At 40.7% G+C, this 12129-nt stretch overlaps 2 protein-coding genes across 4 annotated transcripts; both read left to right on the top strand.

Annotated features, from left to right (window-relative positions):
• The first annotated feature begins 63 nt into the window (after window positions 1-63).
• Window positions 64-6922, top strand: LOC147199057 (monocarboxylate transporter 12-B-like). Its single transcript, XM_086121984.1, has 8 exons — window positions 64-188; window positions 2223-2326; window positions 2441-2584; window positions 3432-3527; window positions 3601-3760; window positions 4614-5249; window positions 5413-5672; window positions 5969-6922. Exons 1-8 carry the CDS (start codon window positions 73-75, stop codon window positions 6151-6153), a joined length of 1701 nt encoding a protein of 566 aa, XP_085978110.1. The 5' UTR covers window positions 64-72; the 3' UTR covers window positions 6154-6922.
• Window positions 6923-7334: 412 nt separating this feature from the next.
• LOC147199056 (uncharacterized) lies at window positions 7335-11884 on the top strand. Of its 3 annotated transcripts, none has more exons than XM_086122848.1 (6): window positions 7335-7424; window positions 8423-9165; window positions 9852-9985; window positions 10811-10937; window positions 11016-11106; window positions 11183-11884. In XM_086122848.1, the coding sequence occupies exons 2-6, from the start codon at window positions 8434-8436 to the stop codon at window positions 11200-11202; spliced, it is 1104 nt and encodes a 367-aa protein (XP_085978974.1). In that variant the 5' UTR covers window positions 7335-7424; window positions 8423-8433; the 3' UTR covers window positions 11203-11884. The 3 variants fall into 3 exon arrangements, with proteins under 3 accessions (XP_085978974.1, XP_085978973.1, XP_085978972.1); XM_086122847.1 differs by having other exon boundaries at window positions 8423-9180; window positions 11186-11884; XM_086122846.1 differs by having other exon boundaries at window positions 8423-9180.
• Window positions 11885-12129: the final 245 nt, after the last annotated feature.

The raw sequence follows: 12129 nt of genomic DNA, 5'->3' as shown, positions 1-12129 counted from the left end.
TCCTGAGCATAAAGCCAAGGCGGAGGGGAAGAGGCCGCTTATAACAACTAGCCCCATGTTTGGTCGGTAGCCATGGCTGTCAACGTGCAGAAAAAGCGCCAGGGCCAGGTGACCAAGGAGGGCGGCTGGGGGTGGATGGTCGTCGCGGCCTGTTTCCTCGCAACCATCTGCACACGTGCAGTCACCAGGTGTGCATTTGTGTGTATGTGTGTGTGTGTGATTCTCAGTTTATATAGTTGCCGCTACTAATCCGACAGAGATCAAGGTTATTATACAAAGTAGTTAACTAGAGTTAAATGACTAAAACTACAATTAAACATATGTTTTAGTTCACAAAATAAAACAGGAAGGAAAATGTTTTCTAAAAATAGACACTCAGGGAAACCACATCATAAATTGAGAAAATGAAATGAAACTATGTTTAATACAGAACTTTTGGGGTTCATTTAAAATGTATCTATTTCGATATTGCTGTCCATCCGTCGCTAGCAAGGTCAAACGGTTGTCTGAGAATTATAGTTTACGTTATTTACACGATTCTTAGTGATCTCTTTTTATCTTGAATTCAACAAACATTCATCCATTTTCTAATCTGCTTTATCCTCACAAGGGTCGCGGGGGGAGCGGTTGGAGCCCACCTCAGCTGCCAATTGCTAACAACCATTCGTGCTCACACTCACATCTAGGGTCAATTTGGAGTGCCCAATCAACGTGCCATGCATGTTTTTGTTGTGTGGGAGGAATCCGGAGTACCCGGAGAAAACCCACGCAGGCACATGCAACACCCGCACAGGAAGGCCGAAGCTGGAATCGAACCCTACACCTCTGCACTGTGAGGCAAATATGCTAACCAGTGGATCACCGTCCCACCCTCAACAAACGAACACATATATTAAAAAAGTAAAATAAAATCAAAAATGAATATTAAACTAAAAGAATGGTCTAAAACGAATGATTCCTTCCCTTGGCAGGAGCTCATTCCAGAACAGCTTAAAGTGTGACCAACTTTTTTTTTCTCCCACTAAGACTCAAAATTCCTACTGAGGCATTTCCATGTTGACACGTTCTTTTGAATTGCAAAGTCAGCACATTTGCATCACACAAAGTTATAGATTAAGTCCTACAAAATGATGTCTGTTCATTTTGTTGTTGAGCAATGCTTGCGATGCTTTTTTTTTCCAGAGGTGTAGTCTTCTCTTAAATCAGAAAAAAAGATAAGTGTGAATGAGTGCCAGGTGTCCTTTGATAACCTCCTGGTTATCAAAGGACACCAAGACCAGTGGAAGACATGACATTATATAAGCACGCTTATGCAAGACTCAATATGTGCAAGGCTTCACAGTCCGCATACTTCCTGACCTGACACTTTGTTTCGGATAAATGAAATAAAACAAAATCATGAAATGATCTGACAGCGAACATGATACGACATGTCAAAATATGGTATGTCGTCACTCTCGACAATATCAAATGATACATAATGTATTGATATATTATGCTGGTGCATTGAAGCTGGACTGTGAGCCATAATGTTATGACTGGTAAAAATGTGATGATTTGACACTGCTGTATCAATAATGTGCGGTAAGAGTTAACAATACGATATGTATTGCTATTTGATATTGTTGTATCAATACTACACTGACAGTGATAATGAACATTTGATATAGGACTGTATCAATATTGTATTGTAATCGGCAGCAGTAAATTATAAAACACATTAAAAATATTCATAATATTTGATGCCAGCCTTTCAATACTGTATGTTGAGAGATATTGATTTGATACTACTTTACTAATACTATGATGTGCCATCAAAGAGACACAACACATCAAAAGATTGATATGTGATACTGGTGTGTTGATCCTGTACCAACAGATGAAATGATATGCCACTTCAAAATATTGAAGAGATAAAATGATAGATGAAAAATCATGACGAGATAATTCTAACATGTTTGATATTTAATAAAAAGCACTGCTGCTATTCATGTGTTTTTGTTTTCATTGGCCTATGGGAGCGGTTGAGATTGTATCCTACAATGTCTGCCTAGCGACAAGCTACAAAAGAATCCCAGCAATTAAATTGATCTACATTACTGCTCGACAGCGAGTGTTCATGGACCAGTATTAATAAAAGTTCCTGCGCTTCATGATACCTACTATATTTTTTACTGATATATTTTTATTATATAATGATGTCCACTGTCCTTTGTGTCCAGATGTGTTTCCATCTTCTTCGTGGAGTTCCAGCTGCACTTTGGGCGGGACTATTCCACCACGGCATGGTTCCACAGCCTCATTGATTGCACCACGATGCTCTGTGGTAATGAAACACATCATTTTTTAAAATTGAATATCGATTTATAAATAAATAAATGAACAAATAAATAAATAAGAGTATTGCCGCCTGCTTAATTCAGACATCATGTTTTTCCAGCACCTCTGGGTGGTTTCCTTAGCAACCGTCTGTCATGCAGAGCCACAATAATGCTCGGAGGCCTCTTGTCCTCGGTGGGTCTGGTGATCAGCTGCTTCGCTTCCAGTGTGGAACATCTCTACGTCTCGATGGGTATCCTAACAGGTACGTATGTCCTTGGGTCCCCGGCGTCATTGGTGTATTGATACAGTACAGTTAGCATTAACAATATTGCATACATAATATCAGTATTTTATACTGGTGTATCACTACAAATTATAGATTTGAAATATACAGTATATTTTATACTGGTCTACTGATACCAGACTGACAGTGATAGTGATATTGCACATAAAAACAATAATGTGTTATACTGCACTGTGAGAAATAACGAGACAGCATATCTAAATAGCGACTTTAATGCTGCTTAATGCTTTAATGCTTAATACTCTAATGTGTTGACACACTAACAGCGATGACAACATGATACGTCCAGAAATTTATATTTACTTTGGATTACTGTAGTATGTCCTTGATACAATACTGATGGTAATAGCACACATAATATCAATATTTTATGTGACCAATGATACAACATATCTACTTTGTTAATGTATAATTGATACTGGTGTATTGATATGCTACAAAAAATGATCACGATAGGACATCAAAATATGATTTAATACTGGTGTATTTGTACTGTACTATAAAAGTGAACAGTGTTGATATTTGATATGTATTTGATACTGCACTGTGAGCAGTAATATGATACGTCAAAATATCGCTTTTACTGATGTATTGATTGATATTGGATTGCGAGAAATAATGATATCATAAAACAAAACTATCAATCTCAGTTGTGCTTAGATAAATGTTGACTAACAGCAGTATAACAAAATATAGATTTTTGATATTGTTGCCTTGTATCGCCATTGTGGTATGAATGATAATGGTACGACACATGGAAAATATGGACATTTGATATTGTTGTATTGATACTTCACTCCTTTAGGTTTTGGCTTTGCTCTGAGCTACACTCCATCCATTGCCATGGTTGGCCGATACTTCAGCAAGAGGAAAGCTCTGGCGTATGGCATCGCCCAGTCTGGTAGGGGCCTTACTTTGTTATCATCCCTTTCCACCATCCCACTCCGTCTTTATTGTCACATTTTGTCATTCAGGCAGCGGTATCGGGACCTTCATCCTGGCTCCGGTGGTGCAGTTCCTCATCGATCAATACTCGTGGAGGGGGGCCCTGCTAATCCTCGGGGGCTTTGTCTCCAACTTGTGCGTGTGTGGAGCTTTGATGAGGCCGGTGGTGGAGATCGGCCAGAAGCGAAGGTGGGATCATGAGAAATAGCATTATAACTCATTAGCCTGTGAGTTAATTTTGAATACCTTGAAATGAATCAATAACTCTGAAGCACACATTGTGTGTCGTTACTGAATTGTAGGGATTCATGATATCAAATAAAAATGTTGATATGCGATGCTGAACTTTGGGTGATGATGATATAAAATATCTATATAACATTTGGATGTGGATACTCAGAAATATCATGATATCATACCTCAAAATATCTGTTTGATATGGATAGCTACCTGGGCGGCCCGGTAGTCCAGTGGTTAGCACGTCGGCTTCACAGTGCAGAGGTTCAATTCCAGCTCCGGCCTCCCTGTGTGGAGTTTGCATGTTCTCCCCGGGCCTGCGTGGGTTTTCTCCGGGTACTCCGGTTTCCTCCCGCATTCCAAAAACATGCATGGCAGGCTGATTGAACTCTCTAGCATTGTCCCTAGGTGTGAATGTGAGCGTGGATGGTTGTTTGTCTCTGTGTGCCCTGCGATTGGCTGGCAACCGATTCAGGGTGTCCCCCGCCTACTGCCCGAAGACAACTGGGATAGGCTCCAGCATCCCCCGCGACCCTAGTGAGGATTAAGCGGTTCGGAAAATGGATGGATGGATGGATGGATGGATAGCTACCTTGCTAATTATATTAGCCCGCTATCTTTAATGATTTATTCTAGGTATGTATTATGAAACATTAATTTGCACCAATTGGTACATAATGCGAGATAAATTGACATTGTGTGTTTTAACAACCACTACCCTCATCTTAATGCCAAGCCAAGATAGCTGTTCCAATTTTAATGTGAGCACCTAATGCTAACTTGTGTGTATGTTTTCCTTACATAGGATGCCTCACGAGTTCAACGATGCCAAAGAAGAAGGCAAAGAAGTTCCAGCAAAGACGCCAGTAATGAGCACCCTCAGCTACAATGAAGGACTCCTAATTGCTAACGAAGCTCTGACAAACTGCCATCTGAAGAACAGAAACCAAGCTGAGGTTAAAAAGCTAGCCCAGGGAAACACATTAGCCTTTTTGTCCAATGGCCCCAATGTCAGTATAATGGATCTCAAGCCAGCGGAATGCCTTTTACTTAGTAACACGCTCACGGGTGACACGCTTAGGGAGCTAGCCAACACAAAGCTGGTTAGCACCGTGGAGAGTCATAGCTTTTGCAACAAAATGGCAGTTACTATGATGGAACCCAAGCATTATGACCCTTTAGTGAATACTAACACCCCTCGAGGTCGTTGTCAATGCTTCCAGTCGGGAAAGGACTTTGGATTCCTAGTATCCCCTGACTTCCTCGTTCTGTGCCTGTCCTTACTGTTCTTGGCGTATGGATGTAGTACTCCAGTGGTCTACCTGGTTCCCTTTGCCCTCAGTAAGGGGGTTGAGCACAAGCAGGCTGCCTTCATCGTGTCCATATTTGGAATCAGCGGTATCGTGGGTAACGTTACCTTTGGTTGGATCACAGACAGGAAGTAAGTAGCAGCTGTACATCTTGAGATAATAATGTACTTGAAAGGATAATAATAGTACTACACATCTAAATACAGTATCGACATTTGATACTGGTGTATTGATTCTGTTTCTATCATGTTGAAACATGATATTTGATACTGCACTCCGTGGTGTCCTTTGCAGGTGTCTGAAGCGGTACCGTATGCTGTGCTATATGCTAGCAGTAGCGGTGGAGGGCCTGAGCTGCCTGTGGCTTCCATTCCTCCACTCCTTCGTCCCGCTGACCATGTTCGCCGTGGTCTACGGCTACTTTGACGGCGCTTATGTGGCACTGCTACCCGTGGTTACTTCGGACGCCGTGGGCTCCGCTTACCTCGCCTCAGCCCTGGGCGTGGTCTATTTCCTGCATGGTGTGCCTTACCTTGTCAGCCCACCCATCGGTGGTGAGACTTGAGCGTTTTTTTATTTCAACATTTGTATGAATTAATTTCATGATAGAGGTTGTTAATTGCTTTGTTGGAATTAATCAAATACTATCTAAAAATATTGATAAAATACACTAATTTAGATTTATTGTTATTATTTTCAATGATGTGTTAATTATAACCGGTTAGTTAAGTATCAGGAATTATAAACAATACAATTTAAATACATGAATTATTCTTAATTTCTTGAAATGAGCTATCTAATTTTAGAAGCACATTTTTACTTAATATGGGATTCGTGTGTCTTTCTTCAGGTTGGCTGGTGGATGTGACCGGAACCTACACGGCAACTTTCTTGGTCAGTGGCGCTTCGTACATTTGCAGCGCTGCCGTTTTGGCCGTGGCCATGTTAGTCCGACGTGCCTGTCGGTCAGGACCCAAGGCGCTCTCCCCCGAACATGTCAGGACCTCCACTGTGTGTCATCAGGACGTCATTTAAGCATTCTGATGTGTAGTTTTGTTCACCAAACACTCTTAAAATCACTTTTTTACTACAACTCTTTTAGATTTTTGTATTCACAATTGTGAAAGATAATCATACCACACATCCAAATATGGATCTATGATAACTCCTGTGTTGATATCGTACTGTGCACTATAAAGCTACAACATCAAAATATGTGAGCGTGGTGTTGATCCTGGACTGTGAGGAATAACGATACGGCAGATCAAAATTATTGTTACCGATATACAGAAATAATATGTCACATAAAAATGACGATATTTAATACCTGCTTCGACTACTGCAGGTAATACCGTTACAATACTTGATACTGGTGCACTGATACTGGACTGTGAGCAATAATGATCCAACAATTTCAATATTTGTCAGCCATGTAAAGATACTCTAAGCGATGATGAATCAACGATACAAGGCAACAGAGTACTAAAATGTGTTACTTTTGAATCAATGTCATACTGTGAGTGATAAGGATTCAACATATCAAGGTATGTGATACTGGCGTATTGATACTGTGGATTAATCATGCAAAACATAAGATAAGATAAGATAAGATATATTTTATTTGTCCCGCACTGGGGAAATTTACAGCCTCCAGCAGCAAGAATGTAGGCAGCAAGATGTACATGAAACATCACATCGGTATTTGGTTTGAATGTATTAATACTGTACTGCATTTGTTGTATAAATGGATTCACGTAACTACATGTATGTAGGTAAAAAAAGAATAAAGTATTCTCAGCACCAAACGTCCCACAACTGAATAAACACCGTCCATGGCTTGTGTTCTCACTGTCCATACATTGTGTTACAGTATTATATTTTTCGGATAAATTTTTTTTTCAAATATTTTTAGGAATTATATATATTCGCTTCAATACTGAAAGGGTTTGCCGACCAAATAGTGAAAAGGATGGATGATTTGGTCCTCATATTATCAGTGAGAATAATTTCAACAAAACGAAAATAATGTTTACTAATGTAATTTTTTAAGAACAAGTTTTATTAATTAAAAATTAAAACGCCCCCCCCCCGCCGCATCCAGTAGCTTGCAGTTATTATTTTGTCCAGCAAGTTGCAGTGTGCTCAAGCAACTCAGCTTGATCGCGCTTGTGATGTCGTCACACATAATCGACCACCTTAGTTGGCGCTTACATATGACGACATTGACGTCACGACTCGGGGATAATGGCTAAATTTGTAATCGGCTAAAACACGCAAAGGAGAAACAACGTGAATAAGATCGACAGGTACATGTTTTAAAATCTCACTTTGTATTACTATGTAGTCATTAATGGTGTGTTTATTGTTTGGACGACATCAAACGGGCTAGCTAACTGATAACTTACCATCAAATTGCCTTTTGACAAATTGGCAGAAAGTAAAATTTTTAGGATTAAGTATGAGTTTCCTCATTATTCTGGTTGTTGTTATTTCGTCAAAAGTCTGCTTTCGAGATAGTTGGTGGTGGTCCTTTTAGTGTATTGTATTGATTGTTGGTTGTACGTAAAGGCTCCTAGCCAGGACACCTGTCAATCAAACGATAAGTGACCACGTTAAGCGTCTTACTGCCTGTACGAGTGTGAAATTTAAATGATTAATTGACTTACATGAAACCAGCATTATTAGACAAATATTTTAATATTCCAGTGATAAAAAGCATCCTTTTATTCTGACAAATATTAAGAACGTTATGACTCTTTAAAAGCAGTGAACATTTCTAGCCAACGTTTTAATGCAAAACATATGGGAATCCAAATTTTAGTTGTTAACTCTTTAGTTATATAGAATCCGAGATTTATCGTTAAATTGCTCACATGCGGCCACTTTGCAAGCTGCCTAAAAGAAGCTTTCGACTATCAACGCTGTCATTATTTACAGTCACTACGTTAAAGTGACTACTACCTTCACTGCGTTCTGTGTGAAAGGCAAAGATGGAGTCCCGGCTCATCTATTGTGGCAGTTTTGCAGAATGGCTGTGTGAAAGAAATATCTTTTTGGTGTAAAAGCTGGCAATTTTCTGCACTGCTGCTGCGTGAAAGTGCACACCGTGGCCTTCGGTGGGTTTTCTTTCAAAGGTGATAAATGCCAATTGCCAGACCGTCAAGTCTGCATTTTTACATCTTCCTCCACCAGCTTCTTTGTAAAAGTGTTATCAAAGAAGAAAGTAATCTTGGATCTGTTGTAACCATTTCATTGGACAGCTGTGTTAGCACACTAATCTTTGCCGTCTTCTTTCTCCTCCAAGTGAATGAGTGAATGGAGCCAAACATTTTGACCTATCAGCACCCAGCAGCTCGCCCTTCATTGGATGATGAAATCAGGGTGGCGCAATCAGACGAGGAAGAGTTTCGGGGATTCTCTTGTGGCCTCCCCACTTCCGCTGATCCACTGTTCCACCTCAAGCGCAACTTTCTTCGCCAAGGAGAACCGCCCGGTGGGCCGGCTTTGCCCCTTACTAATGGCTTCTGCGAGTCCCCTGGCGGGGAGGTGGGATTCGCCGATTTTGCTGTGTTCGCAGAGCAGGCGACCCACCCATGGTGTTGCAGCTTCACGGGTGCCACGACACCCTTGCATGATCTGAAGGAAGCACGAGATGTCATCATGGACTCCGAACCAAGATCGTCTAACCATCGCCTCGATCTCAGGACTCAGGACAATAACCGAATGTCCCCTGCCGCCGAGGATCAGGACTGCCTCTCATTGGAGAGGCCGTCCGATGACTCGGAACCCTACATGTCCTCATTTGCCTCCCACGGGTACCACACCGATGATGATGATGATGATCACATGGTAGAAGATGGATGTGCCTCATCTCAGGGAACGTGTCCTACCTCTAAGCAGTCCTCGCAATTTTGTGCCGACAACTCCGGGGATCCGCCAGGTCTCCCCCTGAGCGAAAGTTTTGCAGACTTCTGCTCGGCCACTACCCAGCAAGATGGCGCTGAAAAGTGGCCCGACTTTAAAGACCAAAATGACCACATGCAACAAGTAGGCAGCGTTCAGGTAGTCTAAGGCAGTGCTGCTCAAAATGGGCTCCGTGAGCTGTAGCGTGGCATCCCCAAAATAATTTGCAACGTAATACATCAAATACGAGCGCTCTAAGTAACACCATCATGACCAACATTAAAGTACAGTAGCATCATAGTTCTACTGTAACATCATGCACAGTTTGAACATTAACACTGTGTCTCAATGTAGGAAAATTGGACTACAAAGTTACAACTAGAGTGAACCCAAGTATCACCAGAGGTACTGGTGCCACATGTTGAAAGTAACTGTCATATAACTTTGAAATGACTATTACTGAAGTTTAGCTGGGGTCCTTCTCTGCCTCTACTATTACTTTGCATCCTTCCCAGAAGACCTAAGTACTATTAAAAAAATAAAATAAAATAACAGCAACAAAAAAAAACGTTTTTTCTAATAAATATTCATTTGAAATTCCTTTCACATTTAGAATCAGAATAGCATTATTGTCATTGTTTTCGCAGATTACAAGAAAAAAAAAGGGCAGGGGGGAAGAAAACAACCCCAGGCTAAGCTCCTGTAAGGGAAACACAGTTTGGATTAGGAAAAACAAAGAAAAGAAATTCAGCTCACAGGCACATGTTAATATATTAATGTTAATATATGCAGACTGGCCATTTTGGTAACTTTTCTTTCCTGTTCGTCAGCTCCTCCAGGCGTCGTTTCCTGAAATTGAGGTCCCAGCTGTGAGCAAGGAAGAAGAGGAGGAGGAAGACGTGCCCAGCTTGGAGGCACTGCTGCCTCAACGTCGCCCTGACTATGCGGAAGACACAGTTGAGGGGTATGACAAAAAAAAAGAAACCTTTTAGGAAAACATTTGGAGTCGTGATTTGCCCCTGGAAACTACATTTATTCTAGTTCGAAGTGTAATCAGTGAGAAAATCAAAGAGCTGATCATAGGTGAAAAAGACGTCATTCTGAACACTCGTCTTTTACTTGCGTATATTTTTTTCCACACGACCATAGGTTATTTAAAGATGGTTTTGCATGAGATGAGGGAAGACTAGGATGCAGTTGCAATTTGACAAGTCTATTTGGAGATTTAAAAAAAAAAGCTGTTTCTTCCATAGTCTGTTGTACAGAAAATGGGTTTCTACAGTGAAGCATAGTCATGTCAGCATCGTACTTTTAATCTGTTTTTGTTCATCTAGAACAGGATGCTTTGTCAATGTAAAGGGAATTATGAGCTGTTCCAAAAACTAAACAGTTTCCTCAAAAAACCTCCACGAGAAAGCAAAAAGGGCAGGACAAGCCTACTAGAAAAGCTGATGTTTATTTAGGGTTCATTAGGGTCACTCTAAATGGTGGCAGGTGTGTGCTGACCCCTGTTGAACATGAGTTTGAATGTGATTGGGTTGCTCTGAACAAAGCAACATCCTCGGTCATGAGGGTGTGCACACTTTTGCATCCATGTGATTTCAGTTATGTTTATATCCCCTTTTGAAAGAATCTTGAAATTTCTATTGCGTTGTACAGGTCAAAGCTCACATTAAAGGTGGGAAAGGTTTAGGAATGATTTATCTTGACCTTGATCTTTTTCAGATCACTAGAAGTGCCTTTTCGCATTTTTTTTTTTGTAAACCATCTTTGCTCTTATTTTTGACAGGGCCTGGCCAGGGTTCTGGCTCCCTCACCAGGACGCGCACTGCGCCGCAAGCCTCAAGTTCTGGTGGGGCACTTCCCACACCAACAGGACTCTGCTCGGGTGTCTCGGCGTGGTCTCCGGGAATATGGTAAGTTCATTTCATTCCATCCAAATACTATTCCTACCCGTGTCAAAATGGTACTTTTTTGTTTCATTTTCATACTAGGAGCCCAGGAAGGACTCTTATCCAGGACACACAGAAACCACATACAAGGCCCAAACACACACACACAGGCCTTTCAATCAGCTCAGTGCAAGTATGTTGAAGCATTGATTTTGGATTAGTGGATGCCATGCTCCAGTAATGGTTGTCTTTTTTTTTTTCTTTCACAGCAGAGCAGCCTAGGCCTTAGCAGTTCTCAGTTGGTGCTCCTCCTCTTCTCATTTTTCACACGGTGTTCTCTTCCCTCAAGCAGAGGTTGGGAAAGTTGTCATGGAAGCACTGTGAACAGTGGAAAAAAAACCCCGACAAGGCTTTGTACGTTGTTTTTTAATACAGTACAATCTTTTCTGGGATCTGTGAATGATCCGGGGAATTATTTTCATGATCAAAAGAAACCACATGGCTGTGACAGAACTTGACAATGCAAACTAAAAAAAATGGTGCACTCCAATGATCTCAGTGTTCTTTATGAACTTTAACAGGTTTGCGCTGTTTCTATTTATGTCCTATTTATTTATCAGTCCCTGTCCACTTAACTGGACAAGCATGTTAAACGCCATAGCTTCTTAGTGTTTTGTCATCAAAATGTTCCTGCATTGTATCATTGTAAATATGTTTTTCCATTCATCCATTCAACCTTGATGATTTGTGCCTTTTATATGCCACCAATTGCACCTGCCCCCCCCCCCCCCTGCCCAACACCCAGATTATTTATTTTTATTTATTCTTTTTTGGGACCTGTTTGTCCTTGACAAATCTTGATTTTTTTTTTTTAAATCTTCAGGTTTACTGCTTGAATCCAAATGGCATGCACTGCAATAAAAGCTGCGTATTGCAAAAATGTCAATACAGAAATAAATCAGGTAATAGTTGTGAATTTTTTACGTGTATTGACAACAGATCTACACTTTTATATATGATTTGCATTTTTCTGTGCCTCTTTGACCCTTTGTAGCCACCATATTTCTGCACTTAGATGGCACTCTTAATACACAGGTAACATTGTCAAGGCTGAAAATCTGATGCAACAATTACAACTAGCACATTTTCGACCCATTAGGACAACCTTATTTCTGTCTTCAAAGACCCAAAACCTAGCTGCATAAATGAGTCTTGT

Source organism: Hippocampus guttulatus, chromosome 10 (genome assembly GCF_054856545.1).
Source record: "Hippocampus guttulatus isolate MCC_2025c chromosome 10, RoL_Hgut_1.0, whole genome shotgun sequence".
Taxonomy (NCBI): Eukaryota; Metazoa; Chordata; class Actinopteri; order Syngnathiformes; family Syngnathidae; genus Hippocampus; species Hippocampus guttulatus.
This window is presented reverse-complemented; position numbering and strand designations above follow the sequence as displayed.